Genomic DNA, 24,613 nt, shown 5'->3' with positions numbered 1-24,613 from the left:
AAATCCTTTCTTAGGACTGGTTGCTTCTACATAGCTCACAACATGTATGTCAATAATCACAATGATAACTTCTGTTAAAATACACTCTCTTCAATTGAAACATCAAGATTAGCACATAATGAAGCTGTCACTACATGATCTTATTTCTGTAGTCTGCTTCCTTCCCACTACTATCCTCTCCCCATTGTTCATTTTTACCATGTTGTCAGGTCTAAATTCACCACTTAGTCCTGCAAACAAACACAAGTAACTTGATACATGTAAATTATGCTGTTGATTTCAATAGGACTACTTTATTGATTATTGTTGCTCATGTGTGGTAGTAATTTGCAGGATCAGAGCCTTAGTTAGAAATTCAGAGACCCGTGTCCTTCTGTTTCTTTGCAAAGCACCTAATACACCTTTGGGTACTATTTTACTTTTCATTTCTAAAGAATGTATTAAATCAACTGAAAATTTGAAAGAAATAAAACCTTTTTTTAAAAAGTCAGTATTTTCTTTGAGTAAAACAATTACTATAACTAAGGATAAGCATTTGTCATGGTTATTTTTATTAAAAGTCACAGACGGGTTGTGGGCGGTAAACAAAAAATCATGGGAGCCCGTGACCTGTCTGAGACTGTTAACTAAAAATAAGCAAGGGGGGGGGTGACTGCTGGAGTCCCCCCACAGGGGTCTGAGGAGATGGACAGCCGGAGCCTCACCGCCATGAAGGGCATGCAGCCTGGCTCCAGAGGAAGGGCGGGGGGGCAGGGAGGATGCACAGCTCTGGCCTTGGCCACAGCCCCAGGCCGTGGGGAGGGGAGGGTGCAAAGCCCTTGCAACTATAGGGGCAGCAGCCTATCTCCAGCCCCGGATGAAGGGGAGGGGGGAGAGGAGGTGTATAGCCCAAGCTGAAGCTGCACGGGGGTGGGGGCGCACTGGCTTCGGCCCCATTTACAGCTCTAGCCACTGACAGCTGAAGCTGCCGTATCCTTCACCATAACATATTGTTTCACTTAATGTTGGGGAATACCTTATATCTTTAAGAAACACATTTTATCGCGTTTTTCACACGTCATGAAGCAGATTTATAGTGCAGAGAGCCTCGAAGCTCATTTCACACATTTTTGACTGCTAAGTTTCTCACGTTACTAGATTAGTTTTACCCTTTGTCTGGAAGGAATGTGGCTTTTTGCTTCAACAGCAACTATCCTTATAACAAAGACGTTAAAAGCATATTCTTCTTCCCAGGGATAATCTACAGACCCATTACAATAGGTTTTACTTTGAACTCCTTGGATACAAAATCCCAATTTGTCAATCTAGAATTGCTTGGGGCTTTAAATCAAAGCAATTTAAATCACCAATTTTAATAATGATTTAAATCAGAGAGCAGGAAAGGAAATCTGTATTTAAATAATTGTTTTTAATCATTGTTTGCATATTTACTTTTTATTTTCCCAAAGAAAGGTTGGATCGCATTATAACCATTAAAACATGTTGATTTGCAGCTATATGTAATCTTTACACTAAATTTGATGTCTTCTTGCTAATTATGGTGATGTGCTATATCTATACAAATTTAGTTAGGGAACTATTTTAGCTTTTCTTAAATTTATTGAGATTCTTTATTACTTGGAAAAGGATGAAAGATTCATTTCTTATTTATTAGGTGATTAGTCTTTTATTTGTGATTTGTGTCAAGTTCTATTTGGATGGTAATTAAAATTAAGTTAAAATGCACAAAATAGCATGTGAGATAATTTGCATTAGTTAAATGAAATATCTTAAATCTGTTTTATACATAAGATAATAGCTTACGAAAAGTTTATCAAAACACGTTAGTTTAAAACTGATTTATTAAACAAAAAAAAGTGTAGTTAGTGAACTGAATCTGTCTCTAGTCCTTCACGATTTCTAAATTTGTAGATCTCACCCTCACACCTAATTTTTATTTGTAGATAAGAAGAGAAAAACATGTTTTCCTGCTTTTTTCAACTCCCAGTTGGTTTCTTAACTTTGGCTTTGGCTACACTAAGGCTGTGTCTACACTACAGCTTATGTTGATAGAACTTATGTCGCTCAGGGATATGAATAAACCACCACCCTGAGCATGAAAAAAACACCCCCATAAGTTACATAGACATAAATGAGGGGGTGGACAGCGCTATGTCTGCAGGAGAGCTTCTGCCGCTGACATAGCTTCTGTCACTCACGGAGATTATTATTTATTATGCCAATGGGAGAGCTCTTTCCTGTCAGCATAGAATAAAGCATCTTCACCAGACATAGCAATGGTGTAGATGTAGATATGCCCTAGAGAGCTTACAGCAGCACAGCCTCACGAGTGCAGCTGTGGTGCTGTAAGCTCTCTGCTGTAGCCACTCTAAGCCAATGGGAGAGCTCTCCCTTCTGCTTAATTACTCCAGCCCCTGTGAGTGGAGGTAAATATGCCAGTGGGAGAAGTCTTAAATCGTCATAAATTACAGCACTCGAGGGGTGGTGGTGGCTAATTGATACTCTTGAGTGACATAACCTATGTTGACTTAAGCTGTAGTGTAGCCATAGCCTTTGAATAAGCTAGTGATTGAACTTGAACCAATTGAATAAACTCAAATGAAGAAAACAATTTCTGTATATCTGCAGAAGGTTGTTCAGTGTTTCATCAAACCCTGATTTCACTTGCTTAGCCAGAGACTTCCACCAGTTCACTGTACTGACTTTCTTCAAAAACTTGGCAGCAAACATGTTGTGCTTAATATTATGTTTACATTAATTTAGTTGGCAGAAAAAGGGATAAAAATGTCTGAGCTGTCACATGTTTGCCATCAGGTGTCCATGCCATAGCTGCTGGGCTGACTGAACCCTGCTCATGTCACTGCTCAGCCATGCCATGTCTGCCAGGCTGACAGGACCGTGCCCCACTGCTTCCTCCCTCTCCTCTGTGCAGTCAGCCATGGAAGGACAACAGAGAGAGCAGCCCAGACATGTAGGAACAAGCAGGGAGTAAAGGGGGCACCATTTGGTCCACCACTTATTTTTGATCACTTCCACTGCCCCCATTAACTATATCTGGACCATCCCTTATGGACTCCTGCCTTGCTCATTATGGGATTCAGTGAGACTGCATGGCAGTGTCATTTGGATGCTAATGTAAATATTGCCTGGTTCTCTTTGGATCCAGTAAGCCGGGGTGGCCAACCAGTCAGAGACGAAGAGCCAAAAAATAGTTATAGATACCGCAAAGAGCCAATTCCCGCTGCTCCGTCAATTTCGGTGTCAGCTTGTCAATTTCACTTTGGCGCCCCATACAGTGCACAGAGCAAAGAGCCACATGTGGCTTGCGAGCCGCGGGTTGTCCCTCCCCCTGCAGTAAGCCAAAGGACTGCAACATTTTCTCCTGCCCTTTTCTCAAGCGGTGCCTCGAGGAGTATCAATAAAGTTCAAGGAACCTACTTAAGAATCATCTCAGGGTAAACTTCTGAAATGTTATGCTTATTTCTATAGCACAGCAGAAGGGGAGGTTCTCTGTTTAGACTCCCTTTACAGGGATATGATATTACCAGAGGACGTAAGAGGCTACTCTTCCTGTATCATATCAATGAGGGGAGACACAGGGTACACTCAATGGCTGTGCCCTGAAGGGTTAATTTCTCCCCCATTCACACATTAATAAATCTGAAAAACTGGAAAGGAAAGATAAAAAGCATCAGGGAAGGACATTACAGATTGTGACCACAGTAGTCAGTCCTCCACAGACGAAATTTCTAAACTTCTGTTTTCCCCAGTAAAGATAGAGCAAGAGGGGCAGGAACTTTTTTCCTCATCTAGTTTCCCATAATGCAAATCTTCCCAATATAAGGGCTCTAAAAAGCACAAGAAAGGGCCCAAGGAAGTGCACAGAGATTCATTTTCCTGTTCATTTTCCTAGGAACAAGTTTTTTCTGACTTGGCGCTAGAGCCTATAGAGAAGCAACGTGTGTGTGTGTGGGTTTTTTTTTTTTTTTTAAATAATAATTTGAAATCATTCTCAATAGTGTTACACAAATCCTTAGTATTCCTCCAGATAAGCTCCTAAAAAAGGAAAACTTGGGAGGAAGGGGGGGAGTATATCTATAATTATTTATATTCGCAAAAGTTGATGCAACCCTCATGTCTCATTAAAGAACATACAAGCTTTTAAATCAAAGAATAATATAATAATAAAAGCGAAACCACCTCAGAAGCTTTTTAAGCATTTGCTGCCTGCAAGTCTTGTGCTAGAGCCATGGATGCATTGTCAGAATCCCTGTTTCCCACTGTATTGTTCAAGATCAGAAGATCCTCTAGACTGGGAGCCTTCTTTAAATAAATTTTAAAAAAATCCTTTAAAAATAAATAAATAAATAACATATAAGGAGGCCTTGTAGCTTAAAAGGTAATATAGACTCTACTATGGGTCTTGGTACTTTTTTGGTCCAGCTGAGTTACAGAAGGGATATCCAACTAGCTGATTGAATACACCTGATGTTATGTGAAGCAAAGGCGATACCGCAGGAAAACCCTCTGCAGCTTTCAAGTGAGTATGAGTAAAGGTAGACCCTGTATGGTATGACTCTCCATATAGGAGGGTAGTGGCAGGAAATTTTGAAGTTGTCGATCAGTACTGCATTAGAAGAATTAATCTTAGGCAAAGATATCTCTTTTGTCTTACACCTCAGAATTAAATGTAACTCCAAAATCAAGGTTATATTCATCCTTTTCATCCTACAACTCATTAAATCACCAGAAAAATCAAGACTGCAGTATATCATCTACTTCAACTGGCATAACTGATCTTCCAGGGAACAACAAGGCTAAAGGCCATGCTCCATCTTCTTCCTATTGCCTGAGCATTCAAAAAATGCAAGAAAAAGAAAAGTCTCATGGCAGCTCTTAAACAGATTCCTATGGAAGCCACAGTTCAGGATGGAGACTCTAAATTCCAACATAGAAATTTCCAAAGGTTTTTTTTTCTATCATTAATTGATCTGAAAAATAACTATGTACACAATATTATAACACCCACCTCTATAACACTGTGGACTGCTGTGATGCACTGTATTCTCTCCTTGAGTTGGGCCTGGTTGGGTGAGATGTTGTGCGAAAACCCGCAGGGCTACCCCTTAAGGCAGGGGGCAAGGTGAAGTGGAAGTGAGACTTGCCGGCATCGCTGGTCCCTGCAAAGACCAAGGATCATGACAGACCACCGGTGTGTGCTCTGCATGTGCCTGGACACTGGGCTGGACAGTCTGATGCTCCCCACTGTCCACCTTGAACTGCTATGCCCAACTTGCCACTTCTTTCAGCATCCTGCACAGGTGGTGGAGCTGCTGCTCCTCCTTCACCGTGACCTGTCTCCACCGGTCATGGTACTGCCCCCACTGATGGCTCTGCTACTTCAATAGGTGTCTTCAGACTTGGAGGGCTTCTCAGCCGAAGAGTATCCTTCTCCCCGTTCTCCCAGCATAGTTTGGACGCATCTGCCTTTCCTGATGCACTATGCTCCAGGCTTGTCTGCATGGTACCTGTATCCTTGGGATCCACAGTACCATCAGGACCCAGCTTCATGGTACCGCTGGCCTGCATGGGACCCTTACATTGGCTGTACCCACCGTCGGGGGGGTCTCACAGTCCACACTAGCCCATCTGCCAGCACTAATCATCTTGCAGCTGGAGGAGGATCGAGAGCTCAACCTGATAATTCTGGATCCACCAGTCCTGATAGCCGCCCACTCCTCTCTGGATAAGGTCCTGAACCCGCCGACTTTCTCACTTCTTGAGGACAACCACCAGTACCGGGAACTGCTACACAGGAAGTCCCTCGATTTGGGCATTCCCCTGAAGGAGATACAGGACTAACCTCACGAGCTGCTGGATGTCCTCCAGCCTCAGGAACTGAAGCTGGTAGCTCTGCCTGTTAATGATGCCATTCTTCAACCTTCACGAGCAATATAGTATACACCGGCATCATACACCCTTATGCCCAAGAGGATGGAATGTAGATACTTTGTGCCAGCTAAGGGGGCTGACTTTCTGTCATCCTCCACCTTTCCCCGGCCTCGCTGGTCATGTGTACAGCCACAGAATGGGCACACCAGCACTCCTCCATTTCAATCCCTCCGGCAAAGCTCCTGGACCTCCTGGACCGCAAATTGTACTCCTCCGCGGCTCTTCAATTACTCATCTTTAATTACCAGACTCTGCTGGTGAAGTATGATTTCAACAATTATGAGAAGCTGTCACAGTTCAGTGCCAGCAGTTCCAGGCCCTGCTGAAGGAAGGCTGCCTGATGACCAGGGTCACCCTCCAAGCCATGGTAGATATGGCAGACATTGTTCTGCTCCCTGACCACGGGGGCAATGATGAGATGTGAAGCCTGGTTCCATTGTCCATTTTTCCCAGGGATGCCAATCCACCATCCTGGACCTTCCCCTTCGATAAGAACAGACTGTTTTCCACAAAAACGAACAAATTCATATTTTCACTGAAGTAATCATGGGCAACACTTTGTTCCTTTGAGGTCTATAACCCTACCCTTGCCACCACCAACCTAAGGCACAGTTCCATCCACGCCTCTACAAGATACCAGGAACCGGCTGGCTTGCACTCCAGGTCCCAGTGCCCATGACTATCTCTGCCGCTCTGCCATCTCTACCACCTCTGCCGCTACACCTTGCCACTAGCAGAAGATCCAATTTTGACATGATGGACAAGAGCTACAAATCCCCCATGTCACTGACTGCTGCCTTCTGTGTCACCTTCGGCAGCTGTCTTGCCCTATTTGCCCACCATTGGGGCAATATCACCATGTATCGCTCAGTACTGGAGATCATATGACCTGGTTACTCGATAGAATTTCTCACGTTTCCATCCCACTGGAGAACCCCACCTCCCCCCAGCTCTCTCCAGTAATGCCAGGTAACCTCACTGGCCTCTCAGGTTCTTATTAATTCTATCAGGGCTGGTGTATGGTGCATCACACTCCCCAAAGAGAGGGACAGTTTTGATAGTGGAGGAGAGTGGAATGGAGCATTATAGAGGATTTTAACAGAGTGGCTCTGTTTCAGTTTGCATACAGAAGAAGAGAAGCTGTGGTAGTCTGCCCCGGATGCACCTATGATTGTTCCTTTTTGAAGCCTCCACAGCCTAATGTCTTCACCTGATTTTACTTTCCCTTTGTTCCTTTTGAAAGTCCTCTGTGTTGTCTTCAAAACAACACATATAACACAAATATTCATGTACATTAGAAAGAGAGCAAGTGTGAACAACACTGTTTCTTGCCATAATCCCCATTTAAAAAAAAATGTAATAACCCAAGAGTTTGGGTAAACAGATCTGTTCTGTGTTTTTATATACTTAGATTGTGAGCTCTTTAAAGGGGGGGATTGTTTTTTTTTTTTTTTTTTGTTCTGTGTTGTTGCATCGCCTCACACAGTAGAGTCCTGGTTCATGACTGGGGTTCCTAGATGCTACAATAATATGAATAATCAATAATAATGTCTTGGTCTGTCTATTGCGAATTTGAGTTTACAGTTTGATTGATAGTTAAAACTAGAAAGAAGCCCATAGAAATATAAATATTATATTTCATGAAGAAGCGTTCACAATATAATATGTCAAATGAGTATCGGATCATGATTGAGTATGTAGGTCAGTCATTTATTTTTGTGAGCAGCCATTTCCTATTTCTCAGTTTAACATGGAATTCCTTAGGAGTTTGTTGTCCCTTGTGAAATGAAGAAGTGAGAAGAAATTGATCAGTTTCTTTTTTTAATAAAGAATTCAGAAGCCTATGATATGCTGAAATAATGGACTGCTTCCTTGCACAGATTAAAACCTGCTGTAAATAATATGGTAATTTAAGAGAGTAAAATCTGTCTGTATATAAATTCAAAGATACTAACTTTTAAAACAACAAATTTGGGTATAAAAGATTTTAAGAATTCTATTATTTAAATGGTAGTATTTAACATAGATGTTTGGTAATATTTCCCAAATACTGTATTAAGAATAAAAATGATCTTTAATTATCAAGTGAAAAATCTGGGCTAAGATGTTGAAAAATGGTTGCCTGAGATTAGGTTCCTAAATTAGTATTTAGGCAGCTAAATAAATGGTTTGATTTTCAGAAGTGTTGCAAACTAAATAGTTCTAAGTGAAGTGGTATGTCTAAATCTTTGGAAAAGATGGTGGCAAAGCCTTGTTTACTTTTCAAGTCAAGGGAGCTACTGGATGCCTATAACTTTAGAAATACAAGCCGTTTACTTAGATATCTTAATGTGGATTTAGAAACCTAACTATAGGCACCCTTTTTTTAATTCTTGGGCATATAACATACTGGCTTCAGATACATGTACAGCATCCAATGTGTATTTTAATGTCTGGACTCTGGAAAAATATCTCTTGAAAACCAAGAACCAGTGTTCATAAAATTATTTATTTTTTTGTCTGTGAATTAATTAGTTTTATAAATAGAGTAAGAAAGTAGAATGAAAATGAGGTAACATATTCTCTTCTTTGAAATAATGTACAGTACATTAGAAATAGAATCTTAGAACTCTTCTTTCCTGATGAAATAAAATTATGCTAAAAGTACAAATCTTTGATCTGATTAGTCTCAAACATTATAGAAGATCTGATGATTGTAAAGTGTCTGTAAATTAAATGAACAAAAATGTTGCATAAATATCACTCACTCCCATATGTGGAAAACAGACAGTATACATATTAGCATGCGATTTGAAAACATGAATAAAAATTTGAGATGTTCTCATTTTAAAATACTTTTTTTTAAATCCTAAAAACAGAGTAATTTTTAAGTCTTTGATCAGCTTATTCAGAACCATCAGTGACGTGAGAATTTTATTGTGAGAAAATGGGTTTGTGGTATTTTAAATTTCTTCAACAAGGGTAGGTGCAGTAGAAGTATATAATATATGTAGTAACATACTACTTTAGTCAGTTGAACAGCAACATTTTACTGGAGCTGATATAATTACTTTGATGGGAGATCTAGCAAAAGTAGAATCATACTAAGTAAGTGAACCACACTTGAAATAATGCTCTGTGACAGTACGATAGCTTATAGAGCTCTCATGGCAGTCCTAAGAACAGTCAGAAAAAAACACCACTACCACCACTTCATAATCTAGTCTTTAATAAAACACTTTTTTTTTTTTTGCTTTTGCTTTTGCTTTGTGAAAGGCTCCATATGTATTAAGCCATCTGAATTTTTCCGAAAGAGTAATTAGTTATGATGCACTGCTTATTTGCGAGATGCTGCAAAATTCATTTTAAAAAGTTATTACATAATCTATTTGCTGATGTGGATTAGTTTGAGATAAGAATATTTTTTTCTCTTTTAAAAAGTAAGATTGGAGCCTGAATGTACAGTACCTGAAACTAGTTCAAGCAAAACCTTCTTGGAGAATAGATATTTAGTACAATTTAATCCATTTGTTTGGTGATTTAGAGATTTATGAAAGATTTTTGAGAAATTTTAACAGGTTTAAATGAGACATTCCATTGAGGTGATGTTTTTCTTTGGTGAATTCCTGATTTGAGAAGCTTATTCAAAGAGGGATCCATTTAAAAGTAAAATTTTCAGTTAGAAAAATTGCTCTATTCTTGGACCCATCTAACATTATGAACACAGAGTCTAGTTTATAACACTGGTGAACAAAAATTAGGTTTAAAGTAACTTAAACTTAAATTTGTTCTTCCATCGTGTTTCTCGTTTTCTTAAGGAAAGTTTTACCTGTACACTATATACTTGCTTGAATACCTTTAAAACAGTATTTGTCAGATTGGTCCATGGACCTGTGATTGTCTGCTGAACATTGGCTAGTGGTCTGTGAAGAGCTTGCAACCACCTTGTGCTGACTACCCTTGTTTCCAACTGCTAAATTACACTAAGGATTTCATCCAAAAATAAGATGATCACAGGGAGATCATAACATTGTGTGGAGCCCCATTGGTTTCTAAGAGATTCTGTACAGGAGTTGACCTCAGTGCATCTTATTACAAGATCAGAACCAAAGGCAACTTAAATACACTACATAATTTCCTAATATTTTTCTTTCATGTAAGCAATTATGCTAGTTGTCACAAAGATGTAATGCAATCACAAATACAAAGAAATCACTGCATGATCCTGAATTGGATAAAATGTGGTCAACAAGACAGTCTCTTCAGTAAAATGTAGTAATGAAGGAAGATATAAGGTTCTCCTATTTGATGTTACAGTTAAGTCCGAAAAGTAAATTTTAATGTTAGCCTTCTGTAGCAGCAGATTTTGCTTTTAAATACAGGATTCTGACTTACTTAAAAGACCAAAACAGAAGAAGCAGTGTTATGAAAGTAAAATGCTCTTCTTCATATTCAAATATTTGCAATAAATAAAAAACAGTACAGAATATGACTGGTAAAAGACTGATAAATTGGGTATAGTGTTTTTTAGATGGATCTATTTTAAGGTCTGAATAGTTTTATCATTTCAGTACATATTCTCACAATTTTCTCATCTAGAATATTGATAAACACCTTTGCATAACAGATACTTATTTGAGGAAATACAAGTTTATATGACAAAGCAAAGCATTACTGCTGTTAGGATATGTGTATAAATTATAGACAGTCTAGTGTTAGTATGGTACTTCACCTCGTGGAAACCCTAAGATACCAGCTTTGGTGTATGTAGTACTGATGGCTTTGGCATCTGCAAATACTAATGACATCAGTATTGCTGTTCCCAGTGCTAACCTTCTCAGCACTGAATCAGTTCTTGTGAAAAATTACTTATCTGTACCTCTTCTGCCTGAATCACCACCTCTGTTTACAGCTGAGAATGCCCTCTATAGTACCATTGTTTGGAATAGAGAACCCTCATGAAGGCCACACCCTTAGTTGCTCCTGTGTCGCCGAATGAGGCATCTTTGCCCTTCTTGCTTTAATGTTCATCTCATCATCTTTTTAACGTGTGCCTTGTTTGATGTTGTAATACATATTTGGGTTCCACATTTTCCAGCAGTAGAGGGAGCCATAGTTGGGCGTATCTGGGCAGGCTGAACATGTGAACATTACAAGGTGCATGTGTAACTTGAGAGCTGTATAGGTGGGGTTAAGAGTTTCTCTGTGTGGAGAGGTGACAGACTCTGAACAGAGCAGAAAGTTTTTCTGCCTGCATCTGTTATGCCTTGCCCGAATACGCAGCAGGGAGTGAGTTTCTTTACTTGACTTGCCGTACTGTAGTCTAGGTTCAACATATTTGGGATCTATTGTAGTTTTCAGTAAATGGTTAAAATCCAACTGGTCTCTCTCAAATTTAACTGAATTGCTCTAGGGGGAAAGGCAGTTCGTAACAACATCCACTAGTATCATTACAATACCAAGCACTTCATCAATGTCTTTAGGGGAAGAGATTCCTAATAAGATAGCACCTTCTCTAGAAGAGGAATATTCTATCTCCTGCTTCTAAGCATGGTAGGAACTCATCACCACTCACCACACTGTTGGGAGTACACACCACTCTGTTCTTATGGCACTTGCTGGTCAGATAGGTAATCTAGGACCTGTTATTTCTATAGACTCAGTGGCTCTAGGGATGGAATTTCCCTTTGGGATTCACGTCTATGGCTGCTGACTCTTACCTTTATCAGGCTCAACCATGGCCTATTGGGCCATCTGAAGCCAGCAAGAAAGTCAGCTTCCACTGCCCCTTCTAAGGCGAGGTCTTCCTCACTTATGAGATTTCGTGGAGTGGAACAGGAGGCATAGGGTGGCACTGTGTAGCACCAGAAACATGATAATGAAGATGATCACATGCAGTTTGAGGGGCAGCTTATACCAGCAGCCATTTCCTCATCCTTGCCAGATGAGGCAGCAGTACCTGCTGCTTCTGCACAATTTGATGACTACAAAAAGTCCCAGGAACTTTTGTGATGGATGACTGATAGACTTGAGATAGTTGTAGAAGTAGTCCAGGAAAATATCACATGAGCTATTCTTGCATCAATGCCTGGAGAATTGACTCTGCTGATTGATGAGAGGCTATTGGAGCCATCAAGACATCTGTGGCACCTATCTCCAAGAAAGCAGATAGATGTTACTCACAACCTAACTACAATGTATTAAAATATTTTTATTAGTTTTGCATGGGCAAATATTTTTTTGAGAAATGACTAAGCTGTTTGGCATGTGGTTAAATGGCAAATATCAACATTTTTCATTATACTAACGTGAAATGTTTTCACATTGAATATTAATTGTCAAAGAATCACACAAGTCATTATAATAGTTTTCTATATTGACAATTGAAATGTAGTGATCTCACTGAAGGTTGTGCACCAGTAGCAATGGATTGAATGCCCATTGTACTGTGTAGTGAATAGATATAAATATACGTATGTGAATTTGTAATGTAATGCTTCTCCATTTGTAAGCTTTTGTACATACAATGTAGCATCTAGTATGCCTGTTAGAACATTTTTAATTTGTAATTGCCCATGCATGCAATACTGGCCTTTGAAATATTCTAGAGACTACCTTTTTAAATTGTCATTTTAGGTTGGTGGCACGGTCCAGTCAGGGTGTAGCGACCCTTCCTCGGGCCCAGGCTCTGAGGAAGGCCCCGGCGCCTTGGTCTATGGGAATAAGCTCACTGTTAAGCAGTCTTGTGCTCCCGGCCCTCAGGCAGGGTGAGGCAGACAAAGCAGTCTATACCCCCGGCCTTCCAACAGGCGGGGCAAGCAAAGCAGTTTACAACCCCCAGCCCGCAAGCCAGGAAGGACTGGTGGGGCAGTCAGTAGTCCCCGGCCCTTCAGTGGACGGGGCAGGTAAAATAGTCTAGAGCCCCCGGCCTTGCAGGCAGGCGGGGCTGGTAGAGCTCGGTATCCTCATGGTGTGTAAGTTCAGAGGAAGCCAAGCACTCCCAGGGTAGTTAGAGAATGAGGGAGGGGGACGCAGGCCCACCCGACTCCATGATGTCCCAGCCCCAGGGCCTTATAAGTGGCAAAGTGGTTTGCCACTGAGGTAGCGGGGATCCAGCCGCAACACACTGACTGGTTTAGCCAGAAACTCAGCCACTCTCTAGTTCGCTGTCCCTGGGCTACTTCCTTCAATCCTGTCCCCGGGTACCTGCAGCCAGGTGTCTCCCTCCAGGTTGCTGGGGTAGATGGCAAGTGGGAGCCCACCGTTGACCAGCGGCAGGTCCGGAAATTCCTTAGGGTCGTCAGTGGAGGGCAGCTCCTCCAGGTAAGGGCCGGTCTCAGGGGGTTTCTCCCATTTGGTGGTCTTGGGAAGCCCTATCCCATCACTAGGGTCCGGCGGCCCTTTCCAGTCACTTGGGCCCGGTGGCCTGGGCAGGCCTTGGAGGCTCCGGTCGGTGGGGCAGTGGCTCCGAACAGCTGCAGGGCCTGGGTCAGGCCCAGACCGCAGCCTCTGGAAAGACACATCTGTCTCTGGCGGCAGCTTCTCCCTTTCTGAGCTGCTAGGCTGGCCTTTTATACTGCGCTTTACTGTCCTGGCTCTGCCCCTCTGCTTCCAGGGTATTTGGCCTGTAGAGCCTTGTTCTGTCCAGCAGGGGCGTCGTGAGTCTTCCTCGGGCCCAGGCTCCAAGGAAGGCCACAGCATCTTGCTACAGTCATCTTTGAGTTATCTGCCTAAGGCATGGCAGGCCTAACATCTAATAGCTATTGTTTTAGACTATACAGACTGTGAAAGACAATACTGCATTGGTTTATACTGTGTAAATTTTTATGCTCTGAAACCTGAGGTCTAAAAGCATACTTTATAAAACAGTGAAAACTTGGATCCTATCACATCCATCAATGGTAGTGTATTTGGTGACAGTGATATTGATGAAAATATGTCTTCATTCATCACTAAGTAGATACAAATGGTTATGAATAATAGTAATAAATGAAAAATTACCACACTGAGAAACTTAAAAAGTAACCTGTACCTTAGATTTTGTTATAATCTAGAAATGAGTCATTATCCAAATCTCAACAGTCAGAAATGTACTGGAGCGAGTAAAAGTTTTACACCAAAAATGTTATAAATAGCTCATTTTAAAATTACTGTAATTCATAAACTAATATTTTAACTTGTAAATTATTAGAAAATTGAAATTGTACCCAGAGTAAGTGCTGTAACTTGTATTTTTCTCTCATAAATTGAAGAAGAAGAAGAATCTGTCTTTTGAATGTGAACCTCAGCTAAACCATAACTAAGGCCTGGTCTACACTGGCGGCTTATGTTGAATTAAAGTCCCTTAATTCAAATTAATTACTCCCGCGTCTACACTTGCATGTTGTTAATTCAAATTAAGGAGCCTTTAAATTAAAATTAATAAGACCACCTCTGGAAGTGGCATAGCGCCTAATGCGAATTTGTTAATTCAAATTAGTGTAAGTGTGGACACAGTGGGAGTTAATTCGAATTCCTTGGCCTCCAGAATGTATCCCATGATGCCCCATTTCAGAGTACCCTCCCCCAAAGCAGCCCTGGGAAGATGTGAATCTTCATTTCCTGTGCTTGCTGCCAGCGTGGAGAGAGCTTTCCCATTGTTCTCAGCATGGCTACTGCAAAGCCCAAATGTGCTCCAGCTTGGAGCAGACCAGAAGTCTTAGACCTTATCGGGTTGTGGGGCGAGGAGTCTGTTCTGTCTCAGCTAAGAGCCAGCAAAAGGAATCTGGACATTTATGGGAATGTCCATGAACAATGAGGATGAATCCCTGGAAGAGGAGGAGGAAAGTTTGGAAAGCAGGGAGCATGAGAGCGGGGTGTCCGTTCTTGCAGAAACACAGGAGTTATTCCTGACCCCGAGCAGTCCACCAGCACACAGGACACAGTACAGATGATCCCGGGGAAGGCATATCTGGTGAGTTTTCTTTCTTATTAGCATTTCTGTCCTTGTAAATTGGGTGTGGGGGGCACGAGGGGGATCTGAGGCATTTCGCTGCCTGTACTGGGTGGTAACCCAGGGCTCAGTTATTTTATGTGTTGAGAAACGCTACATGTAACATCGCTTGTTATAACATGGAAAATGTAACGCATGTAATCTGTTATCCCTCCCTTGATTTTCTCTGCGATCAAGGAAGCCAGAATCATGGCTTCCTGTGTTTTAATCATTGTTCCCCTGCACCACCATGCAGGGTTTGAAATCCAAGCCTTTCTTCCCCATGAGTGCTTGCTCAAAAGGTTTAAAATCCAAGCCTTTCTTATCCCCCCCCCCCCCCCCAGCAAGCTGTGAGTGCTTGCTCAAAGGGTTGAAATCCAAGCCTTTAATGTCCCCCCCTCCCCCCCCCCACACACACAGCAAGCCGTGGGTGGTTGCTCAAAGGGTTTGAAATCCAAGCCTTGCTTTCTCAAAAAGCCCACAACAACCCACCCGCAGATGATATCTGTAGGGGCTTGTAAGACAAGCTGAGAGAGGACATCATCATCTAGATACATTGTTTCATTGGCTACATATTTAAATTCTATCTAGCAAATGATTTAATGTAACATTTGGAGCACTTCAGTCAGTCAGTATGCTACTTGTTGAAAAATTGTTTCATTGAGTCTTTTTTTCAAACAGTTACATTTCTATCACTGTATTCACTATGCTAAGTATGTGTCCCTTGTTACTTTTCTTTCATTCTGTAGACACCTCTGCACTGGACCGACGCTTAAGAAATGCAGCGGACAGGCTGTCTCAGCTTAGAAAAAGGAGAGAAAAAACAAAAACAGAGATGATGTGTTTTCTGAGCTCATGACTGCCTCAACATCAGCAGAGACAGAGCCAAGAGCATGGAGACTGACCTTGACACAGAGCATGGACAGGGTCATGGAGACTCATAGACAAATGCAGGAGAATGATTGCAGCACCATGGCAGAGGTGCTGAAAGTGGTACCAGTCAGACATGCTCGGGCGTCTTGGGGCTCTTCATGAACGGAGGCAGGGCACAGTCCTGCTGCAGCCCTCCCACAATGCTCCTGAACTGAGGGCTATGCCTCCCTCCACCTCCCCCGCCACCACGAGGTCTCATGGGAGATTGTCCGGGATGCAGCCCCTGCTCTCCTCCACCCCAGCAAGCTGCCACCCTACCCCCGAAGACAGTGAATTAACTCTCACCCCCCATCCCCATTCCCCCATGACTTGGATGTAAAGAAATAGTTTTTCAGTATTCAAAAACATTTTTTAATTAAAAATTCACATATTCAGGAGATATTTGTCAGGCACAGCTATCAAAGGGGGATTGGGTGGGGGGAACATCAAAGGCAAACAACATACAGGAACAGAAATCAGTTCTGCATCTCATTGCAGAACCTGGTTTTCAAAGCTTCCCTAATGCAAAGCGCTACGTGGTTAGCTCTCAGCGTAGTGCTGGCAGTTGACTGCTCATAATTGGCAGCTAGTCTTTCTGCCTCCACAGCCCAACCCTGGGGGAACCTCTCACCCTTCGCTTCACACACATTATGAAGAGCACAGCACGCAGATATCACAGAAGGGAGGTTCTTCTCAGTCATGTCCAGCCTAGTGAGGAGACTCCTCCATCTACCCTTTAAATGCCCAAAGGCATATTCTACAACCATTCTGCAACTGCTTAACCTCTTATTAAAACACACCTTGTCACTGTCAAGGTGACTGGTGTACGGCTTCATTAGTCAAGGGAGCAGGGGTAAGCAGGATCCCCCGGGATCACTATGGGCATTTCCACACCCCTGATGTCAATTTTTTGGTCAGGGAAGAAAAGTGCCCGCCTGCATCTTACAGAACAGCCCTGATTTACGAAATACACGAGCATAATGCACCTTCCTAGACCACCCCTCAATGATGTCTGTGAAACGACCAGTGTTATCCACAAGCCCCTACAGGACCATGGCAAAGTACCCCTTGTGGTTTATGTACTCTGTGACCAGGTGTGCAGGCGCCAAGATGGGGATGTGAGTCCCATCAATGGTCCCCCTGCAGTTTGGGAACCCCATCGCGGCAAACCCCTCCACTATGTCCTGCACGCTTCCCAAAGTCACTAGCCTTCTTAGCAGAAGTCTATTGATTGCACTGCATACTTGAATCACGGCAGCGCTCACTGTAGATTTACCAACTCCAAATTGATTCCCAACCAAGCAGTAACAGTCGGGGGTTGCCAGCTTCCACAGAGCGATGGCGACTCTCTTCTCCACCGTCATAGCTTGTCTCAAGTGAGTATTCACGTGCTTCAGGGATGGTGACAGCTCTGAACACAGTCCAAGGAAAGTTGCCTTTCACATACGAAAGTTTTGCAGCCACTGATCATCATCCCACAGCTGCATAACGATGTGTCCGACCAGTCTGTGCTTGTTTCCCTGCACCAGAACCTGTAGTCCATGTACTGCAGATGAAACGTTACAGTCTGCAGCAATCGGGAATTGTTCAGATCTATTGCCTGTAGCAGGGCAGCCATGATGGCAGAGGTGTAATACCTGCTTTGCCTTCTTCCTTCATTTCTAAAGTAATCCAGGATAAGTCGCGTTGTATTTGTCGCGATCAGAATCACAGTGCAGAGTTCAGCTGTCTCCATGTGTCTGCAGCAATGGTGATTGTGTGGGAGTGAAAAAACAGTGCAAAAATCCTTTTCCTGTTTCTCCGGGGGGGTAGGGGAAGCAGCGTTGCATCCTGGGACCAAGACAGTATTCCAAACAGCCACCGTGGCTAGTTGCACTGTGGGATACCTACCCATATTGCACTGCTTTTTAATTTGATTTAAGGCTGGCCAGTGTGGACACAAGAAACCAGCACAAACACTGTAGTGTGGATGGTCTGCGGCGATTTCTATAAATCAGTTTCTGAAAGTCGAATTAAGCTAATTCGAATTAGCGCTTCAGTGTAGACATAGCTTAAGGAGTTGCTATGTCACCTCCATAATATTTAATATGCACTTCATAGAATTTCTTACATCAAGAGCCTTCTTAAATGTCCTCATTCAGAACAGCTTGTAAGCATGTGCTTAATTTTAAATCTGTACTGAAGCCATATTGATTTGGAAGAGCTTTAGTGTTATACTGAATTCAGTTGCTCTTTTGAATCAGTTTCTAAGACTAATAGTTTTGGCGTTAGTTTGAAGATTTTATTTGTGTGTGTGCAATTGGAAAATATGCTCACATAATTCTTTATACACTTTTTTTTTTTATGGCATAGGCTAACTAATAATATTAATAGTGATCAATCTAACTTGTTTAATGTTGGGCTAATCAATCTGTGATAATCTAAAATATTTAACACTTGTCCACAAAAATGTATTAATAAATACTTTTTATTAATTTTAAGTTGTGAATAATAATTTGTTAAATTAATGACCATCTCTCATTGCCTTTCAGAATTTGAAAATCCCAGCCTAAAAGTTTAAACAGAGTATCTACGTGTTTGCTTGATTGTTAGTATATGCTATTTATGAGTGAGGAAGGTTGGAATACAATATAGTTTGGAAATGGGTCTGTCCTGCACTCTCTGTATTATTGTTCAGATTTATTTACATAACACCTAAACTGTGCTTCTTTAGAGACAAAAGTTCCCAGTTCCAAAGATTTTATAAGTTAAAGAGAAAAAGGAACAGATTATAGATTGAGAATCAGGGAGTGGGGGCAGAAAATAATATAATAAAGTAATTGGTTGCTCTTTGGCATATGTCTTGTAAATTCTTCCACTTTTGTAATTTGCATTTAAATCTATATGTTCATTTTCTCTTCCCCTCTGTCTTCGCCTTAATCCAGGTAATTTGGATTCACCTGTTCAACATTTGCTTGTTCAACAGTTGCTACCCAACTTAAAAGAAGTCTTTGTTCTCTTTCTTCTTTCTGCTCTGCTTTCACTCAACATAGATAGGACTTCAGGGAAGAACATGAGGAGGCAGGAACTGATATAATATCCCCCCAGTCTAAAGTATCAGGAGGCAGGTGAAGGATTTTCATTGGAAAATACAAGGTTTTTCATTGTAAAATAAAAGTAATATGTATCCTTTGCTTCCTTTTGCTGGCATTAAAAAGGATGTGAGTGGAATTCTCATGAAGAATCATCCTGTAAGTTTTCAGTAGTTTAATATAGTATAAGTACTTAGTTCCGTGTACCATTTATGCTTTTAGATTATTATTATTTTTTTACTCTGTGTTAAAGTAAATATTTTTCCCCAAGGATATGTTATATTATATATTGCTATAAATTCATGTTTGAAAGTTTTTTGTATAAAATTTCACAGGGAATTAGCTAGATTATTTGCAGTCTTTTTTCTTGATTTACAGACTTACTGTTAAAAATTATTTTTTTTGTTTTGACTTCTGATTTTCTGCTTGTCCTTGTTGGGCCATTCTACACATCTGGGTAATATAGTTTCTTACCAGCAGATGAAGGCGGGAAACACAAATACATTGTTATTCCTCTATTAGAGCTATTTGCCCAAGCAAACCATTTCAAGAGACTATCTACATAATAAACACTGCACAAAATAAAATGATTGAACTAATTTTAAGAATTTGAAAATAAAGGAGTCTATTCTGTTGCACATTGGCTTATCAGTCTATGTTATATTGGCCTATTTTTCCAAAATAGTCATGAACCGTTACACTCTTTTCATTCGAGTGCATGTCTGTAATGCATAAAGATGATTGAGAAGTGTACCTACCCAATCATAAATGCTACCTGGATTGTGAACCTATTTTGCTAGGTGACATACAATTATATAATAAAGAAATTATAATCTAAACAGATGAAATTAATGGTGGGATTGGGCGGGGGGAGAGAATGGAATTCACAGAATCATGGATTTTGATTGCAGAAGGGACCGTTGAATCATATAGTCTGACCCCTTGTATATTACAGGCCATTAAATTTCAACCAGTTGCTTCTGTATTGAGCCCAATTACTTGTTTTGCTAAGGCAAACCTTCTAGAAAGGCATCCAATCTTGATTTGTAAGACCTCTAGAGATGGAGAATTCATCACTCTCATGGTAGTTTGTTCCTTTGATAAATCACCCTCACTGCTAAAAATGTGCATCTTATTTCTAATTTGAATTTGTGTGTCTTCAGGTCCCAACCATAGGGTCTTATTTATGCCTTTCTTTGCTAGAATACAGAATCCTTTAATACCTGCTATTTTCTCCCCATGAAAGTGCTTATACATGGGGAAGTACACATGAAAAGTATATTAAAATCATCTCTAGATCTTCTTTTTGTAAGCTAAACCGATTGAGCTTTTTCAGTATCTCTCTGTAAGGCAATTTTTTTCCTGCACTTTAATAATTTTTATTGCTCTTCTCTCTACTGTCTCCAATTTTTCAACATCCTTCAAAACTTAACAACAACAGACTGTATGCAATATTCTAGTATCAGTCTCATTAATGCCATATACAGAAGTAAAATCACCTCTCTCCTACTCTGTAATGACCTGTTTATACATCCAGTGATTGTATTAACCCTTTTTCCCATAGTGGTGTGCTGGGAACTCATCTTCAGTTGTCTATATGCTCTGACCCCTAAATTGTTTTTAAAGTCACTACTTTCCCAGGATACAGCATCCCATTCTATATGTATCACTTGTGGTTTTTTGTTACTTGGATGTGACTTTGCATCCGTGTGTATTAAAATAAATTGTTTGAATGGGCCCCACCTCTCCAAGTGATTCAGATCACCTTGTATTTTCGTCCTCTATTCATTTTTATTTATCTTTGTCTTCTAAAAACTTTATTAGCGATCATTTGTACTTACTTCCAGAAAATTGATAAAACATTGAATAACATTGTGTTTAAAACCAGTCCCTGTGGACCCTCATTAAAGTGCATTCCCATTTGATGATGAATCTTCACTGATGATTACTTTTTGAGATGTCATTGTAATTTGCAACTTGTGTGATGAAAGTAATAAATGGCAAACATATTCTAATTTTTAATGATTTGTTAATTTAATTTTATTATCATGAAAGTGCTGTTTGTCAATCATAGTTAAGGTTGAGTTGAGTTTCCTCCTTAAAGCAGAAATTCAATCACTTTATTGTATATAAAGAATACAACATATCCCCTTCAAAATACAGCACATTCTCTTTTTCTGTATGAAGTAATTTCGTGAGAATTGACAACTAAATTGACAACTATTAATTTGAAATAGAATTAATTAAAGTGTGAGTTCTTTAAGAAATTTAACACTCAGCATCAGACATTTTTTGTTTTGTTTCAAATTGGCTTTAATACAATAACACAAATACTTCAAGCTTCCCATATAGTTAAACTCTCTGAAATATTTCAGAGGGGATACAGTTGGAGACTCATTTTTTGAAAGATTAATTGCAATTTTAACTTTTTCACTTTTAACTGTTAATCTTGAAAAAGTGTAATCTGTAAAAGAGTAGTTATCTGTGATTGACTGTCAAACTTAGAGGATACTAGTGGGAACCCGTAGTGGTCTCTCCTGGGTCTGGTACTATTAAATATTTTCATTAATGTTTTGAATAATAAGAGTAGAGATTATGCTTATAAAAACTGTGGATCATGCCAAAGTAGGTGGGGTTGCAAGCATTTTGGAGGGTGGAATTAGAATTCAAAAGGACCTTGATAAATTGGAGAATTAGTCTTAAATAAACACGCTGATATTCAGTGAAGACAAGCAGAATACTTCGCTGAAGATGGAAAAGTCAAAGGCGCACAAACAAAATGGAGACTAACTGATTATGCAACAATGTGATGTTGTTACAAAAATGGCTAATATCAATCTGGGGTTTATTAGCAGGAGTGTTGTATATGAGGCATTGTCCCACTCTGCTCAGTACTGGTGAGGGCTCAGGCCACTATTGTGTTCAGCTTTGGGCATGACACTTCAAGAAAGATGTGGACACACTGAAGAGAATCTAAAGCAAAGCAACGAAAAATGATGATAGGTTTAGAAAACCTAATGTGAAGAAATGTTAAAGCACTGGGCACGTTTAGTCTTGAGAAAAGAAGACAGAGAGGTGGTAGAGAATCTAATAAGTCTTCCAAAATGTGAAGAACTGTTATAAAGGGGACTGTGTGATGAATTGTTGTTCATGTCCTCTGAAGGCAGGACAAGAAATAATTGACTTAATCTGCCTATTTTTGAAGAAGGAAAGGGAAACAATTATAACATATAATCCACCATATCCCAACTTGATTTTAGAATATTTTTTCTATCAAATCAGTTAAGAATGGCCATACTGGGTCAGACCAATGGTTCATCTAGCCCAGTATCCTGTCTTCTGACAGTTGCCAATGCCAAGTGCTTCAGAGGGAATGAATAGAACAGGTAATCATCAAGTGATCCATCCCGTCAGCCATTCCTAACCTCTGGCAAATAGCAGTCCCTGCCTATCCTGGCTAATAGCCATTAATGGACCTATCCTCCATTAATTTATCTAGTTTTTTTTAGCCTTATTATAATCTTGGCTGTCACAACATCCTCTGGCAAGGAGTTCCACAGGTTGACTGTGTTGTGTGAAAAAATACTTCCTTTTGTTCACTTTAAACCTGCTGCCTATTAATTTCACTTGGTGACTCCTAGTTCTTATGTTATCAATAAATAACACTTCCTTATTTACTTCCTCCGCACCAGTCATGATTTTATATACCTCTGTTATACCTCCCCTCAGTCATCTTTTTTTAGTTGCCCTTTCCTGTACCTTTTCCAATTCCAATATATCTTTTTTGAGATGGGACAACCAGATCTGCACGCAGTATTTAAGATGTGAATGTATCATGGATTTATGTAGAGACAACGTGATATTTTCTGTCTTATTATTCATCTCTTTCCTAATGATTCCCGATGTTCCGTTAGCTTTTTTGACTGCCACTGCATATTGAATGGATGTTTTCAGAGAACTATCTACAATGACTTCAAGATCTCTTTCTTGAGTGATAACAGCTAATTTAGACCCCATCATTTTATATGTATAGTCGAGATTGTTTTCCAATGTGCGTTACTTTGCATTTATCAACATTGAATTTTGTCTGCCGTTTTGTTGCCCAATCACTCAGTTTTGTGAAATCCCTTTGTAACTCTTAGTAAGTCCAAAGCAGACTGTAATCTAGAGTAATTTTATATCATCTGCAGATTTTGCCACCTCACTGTTCACCCCTTTTTCCAGATCATTTCTGAATATGTTGAACAGCATTGGTCCCAGTACAGACCCCTGGGGAACACCACAATTTCTCTCTCTCCATTCTGAAAACTGACCATTTATTCCTAGCGTTTGTTTCCTCTTTCTTAAGAGCCTTTGGTGAAGGTTCTTGTCAAAGGCTTTCTGAAAATCTAAGTACACTATATCCACTGGATCACCCTTGTTCACATGCTTGTTCACACTTTTGATACTTTTCACAGTTGATACTTTTCAATAATTTTACTTTGGCTAAACATACTCCATTCACAGCAGCAGAAATCACGTGTTGTTCCCTACATATGTATTTGTATAATCTTGAAATATGTCTTATGCCCTTAAGGTTCAATTACAGTTTTTAACATTTTGTATGTTCAGAATGTTTAGAATTGTTAAAACTTATGTCTGAAAATTGACTTTCAAATTCATTGTTTTCCTGTTCAGCATATGACCAGGCTGACTACAGTTATATTCATGTTACATGATCTGAAATAATAGGATCAACTAAGGTTTGCCATTGTTTTATAAATTTCTAGGTTGTATGTTTTGAAAAAAATACCTTTATAGAAGAAAAGCTTATCTGTTGAAAAATGATGCTGTCTTTCTTGGTCCCACTGAAGAACACATAAGAGTATTAATTGCAAAACAAAATATAACTGATAGCTCAGTCGTCATTGGTACCTTCTTTCTCATAGTGATTTGTTTACAGTCTGACTTGGAGAGCTGTTTCCCTTCAGGAATTTTGTTCCCTACATTTAGTACTGTGAATAAATGTTTGTTTTATTTTACTTTGACAGTGAAAAAGGAGGAGGAAGATTTTGAAGAGAAGAAATCCATTAAGAAAAGAATCAAAGAGCTGAAAGTCTTAGATCCGAAGATTGCACAGAACCTCTGTAAGCAGATGCTATTTTGATTATAACTTAAACAATTGCCATAGTTGATTTTTGTGAAACTGTCCTTTTCTTTTAAGATTTATTTGTGTAGAACATGTCTGGGTGTCTTGTTTTGATATTTTATTAATATGATGATTTTTTAGTAATCAGTGTAAAGTTCAAGCTAAATCAAATTAATATGTTTGAAATTTTTGTTTATTTAGAATAAAATAAATCACCCATACTCAAGCTTTGAGCACCATCAGTTATTTAAAATGACAAAACCAAAAAATGTATTTCCATTGTTTCTTCCTGCAGTGTGCCTCAAAAGTTGTCAAATTCAGACAATTCCAGATAAGGGGGTGGGAAAATAATCCGAAGTCCGGACACCCTGATGAAGCATTATCTTGTCTTTTCCTCCTTTTCTTGGTTAAATCAAGAAAGGGGAATATAGCATTAATACACAGTTAATTGCAACTGTCGCAATGTAGCATCAGGCGGGGGAGAATGAGGTACATCTGTATCCTGATGTTATGTTTGTGTAAGTCTTATAATTAGGACTAATGGGACTACATTTTCAGAAAGGAAACTTTCGGCTGAATATCAAGGAGATGTTCTCAGGA

At 40.0% G+C, this 24,613-nt stretch overlaps 1 protein-coding gene across 3 annotated transcripts in view; it reads left to right on the top strand.

Moving 5' to 3' along the window:
• Positions 1-24,613, top strand: part of DIAPH3 (diaphanous related formin 3) — a 581,492-nt gene that overhangs the window by 270,563 nt on the left and 286,316 nt on the right. For all 3 annotated transcript variants that reach the window (XM_067563206.1, XM_067563204.1, XM_067563205.1), the window contains one exon: positions 23,916-24,011. In XM_067563206.1, the coding sequence (XP_067419307.1) occupies positions 23,916-24,011 (96 nt within the window). The remainder of the gene's footprint in view (positions 1-23,915; positions 24,012-24,613) is intronic.

Source organism: Emydura macquarii, unplaced genomic scaffold (genome assembly GCF_026122565.2).
Source record: "Emydura macquarii macquarii isolate MOO-44397 ecotype Brisbane River unplaced genomic scaffold, CSIRO-AGI_Emac_v2 contig_2473, whole genome shotgun sequence".
NCBI classification, from domain to species: Eukaryota; Metazoa; Chordata; order Testudines; family Chelidae; genus Emydura; species Emydura macquarii.
The sequence above is the reverse complement of the archived record's forward strand: the minus strand, read 5'-3'. Positions and strand labels throughout refer to the sequence as shown.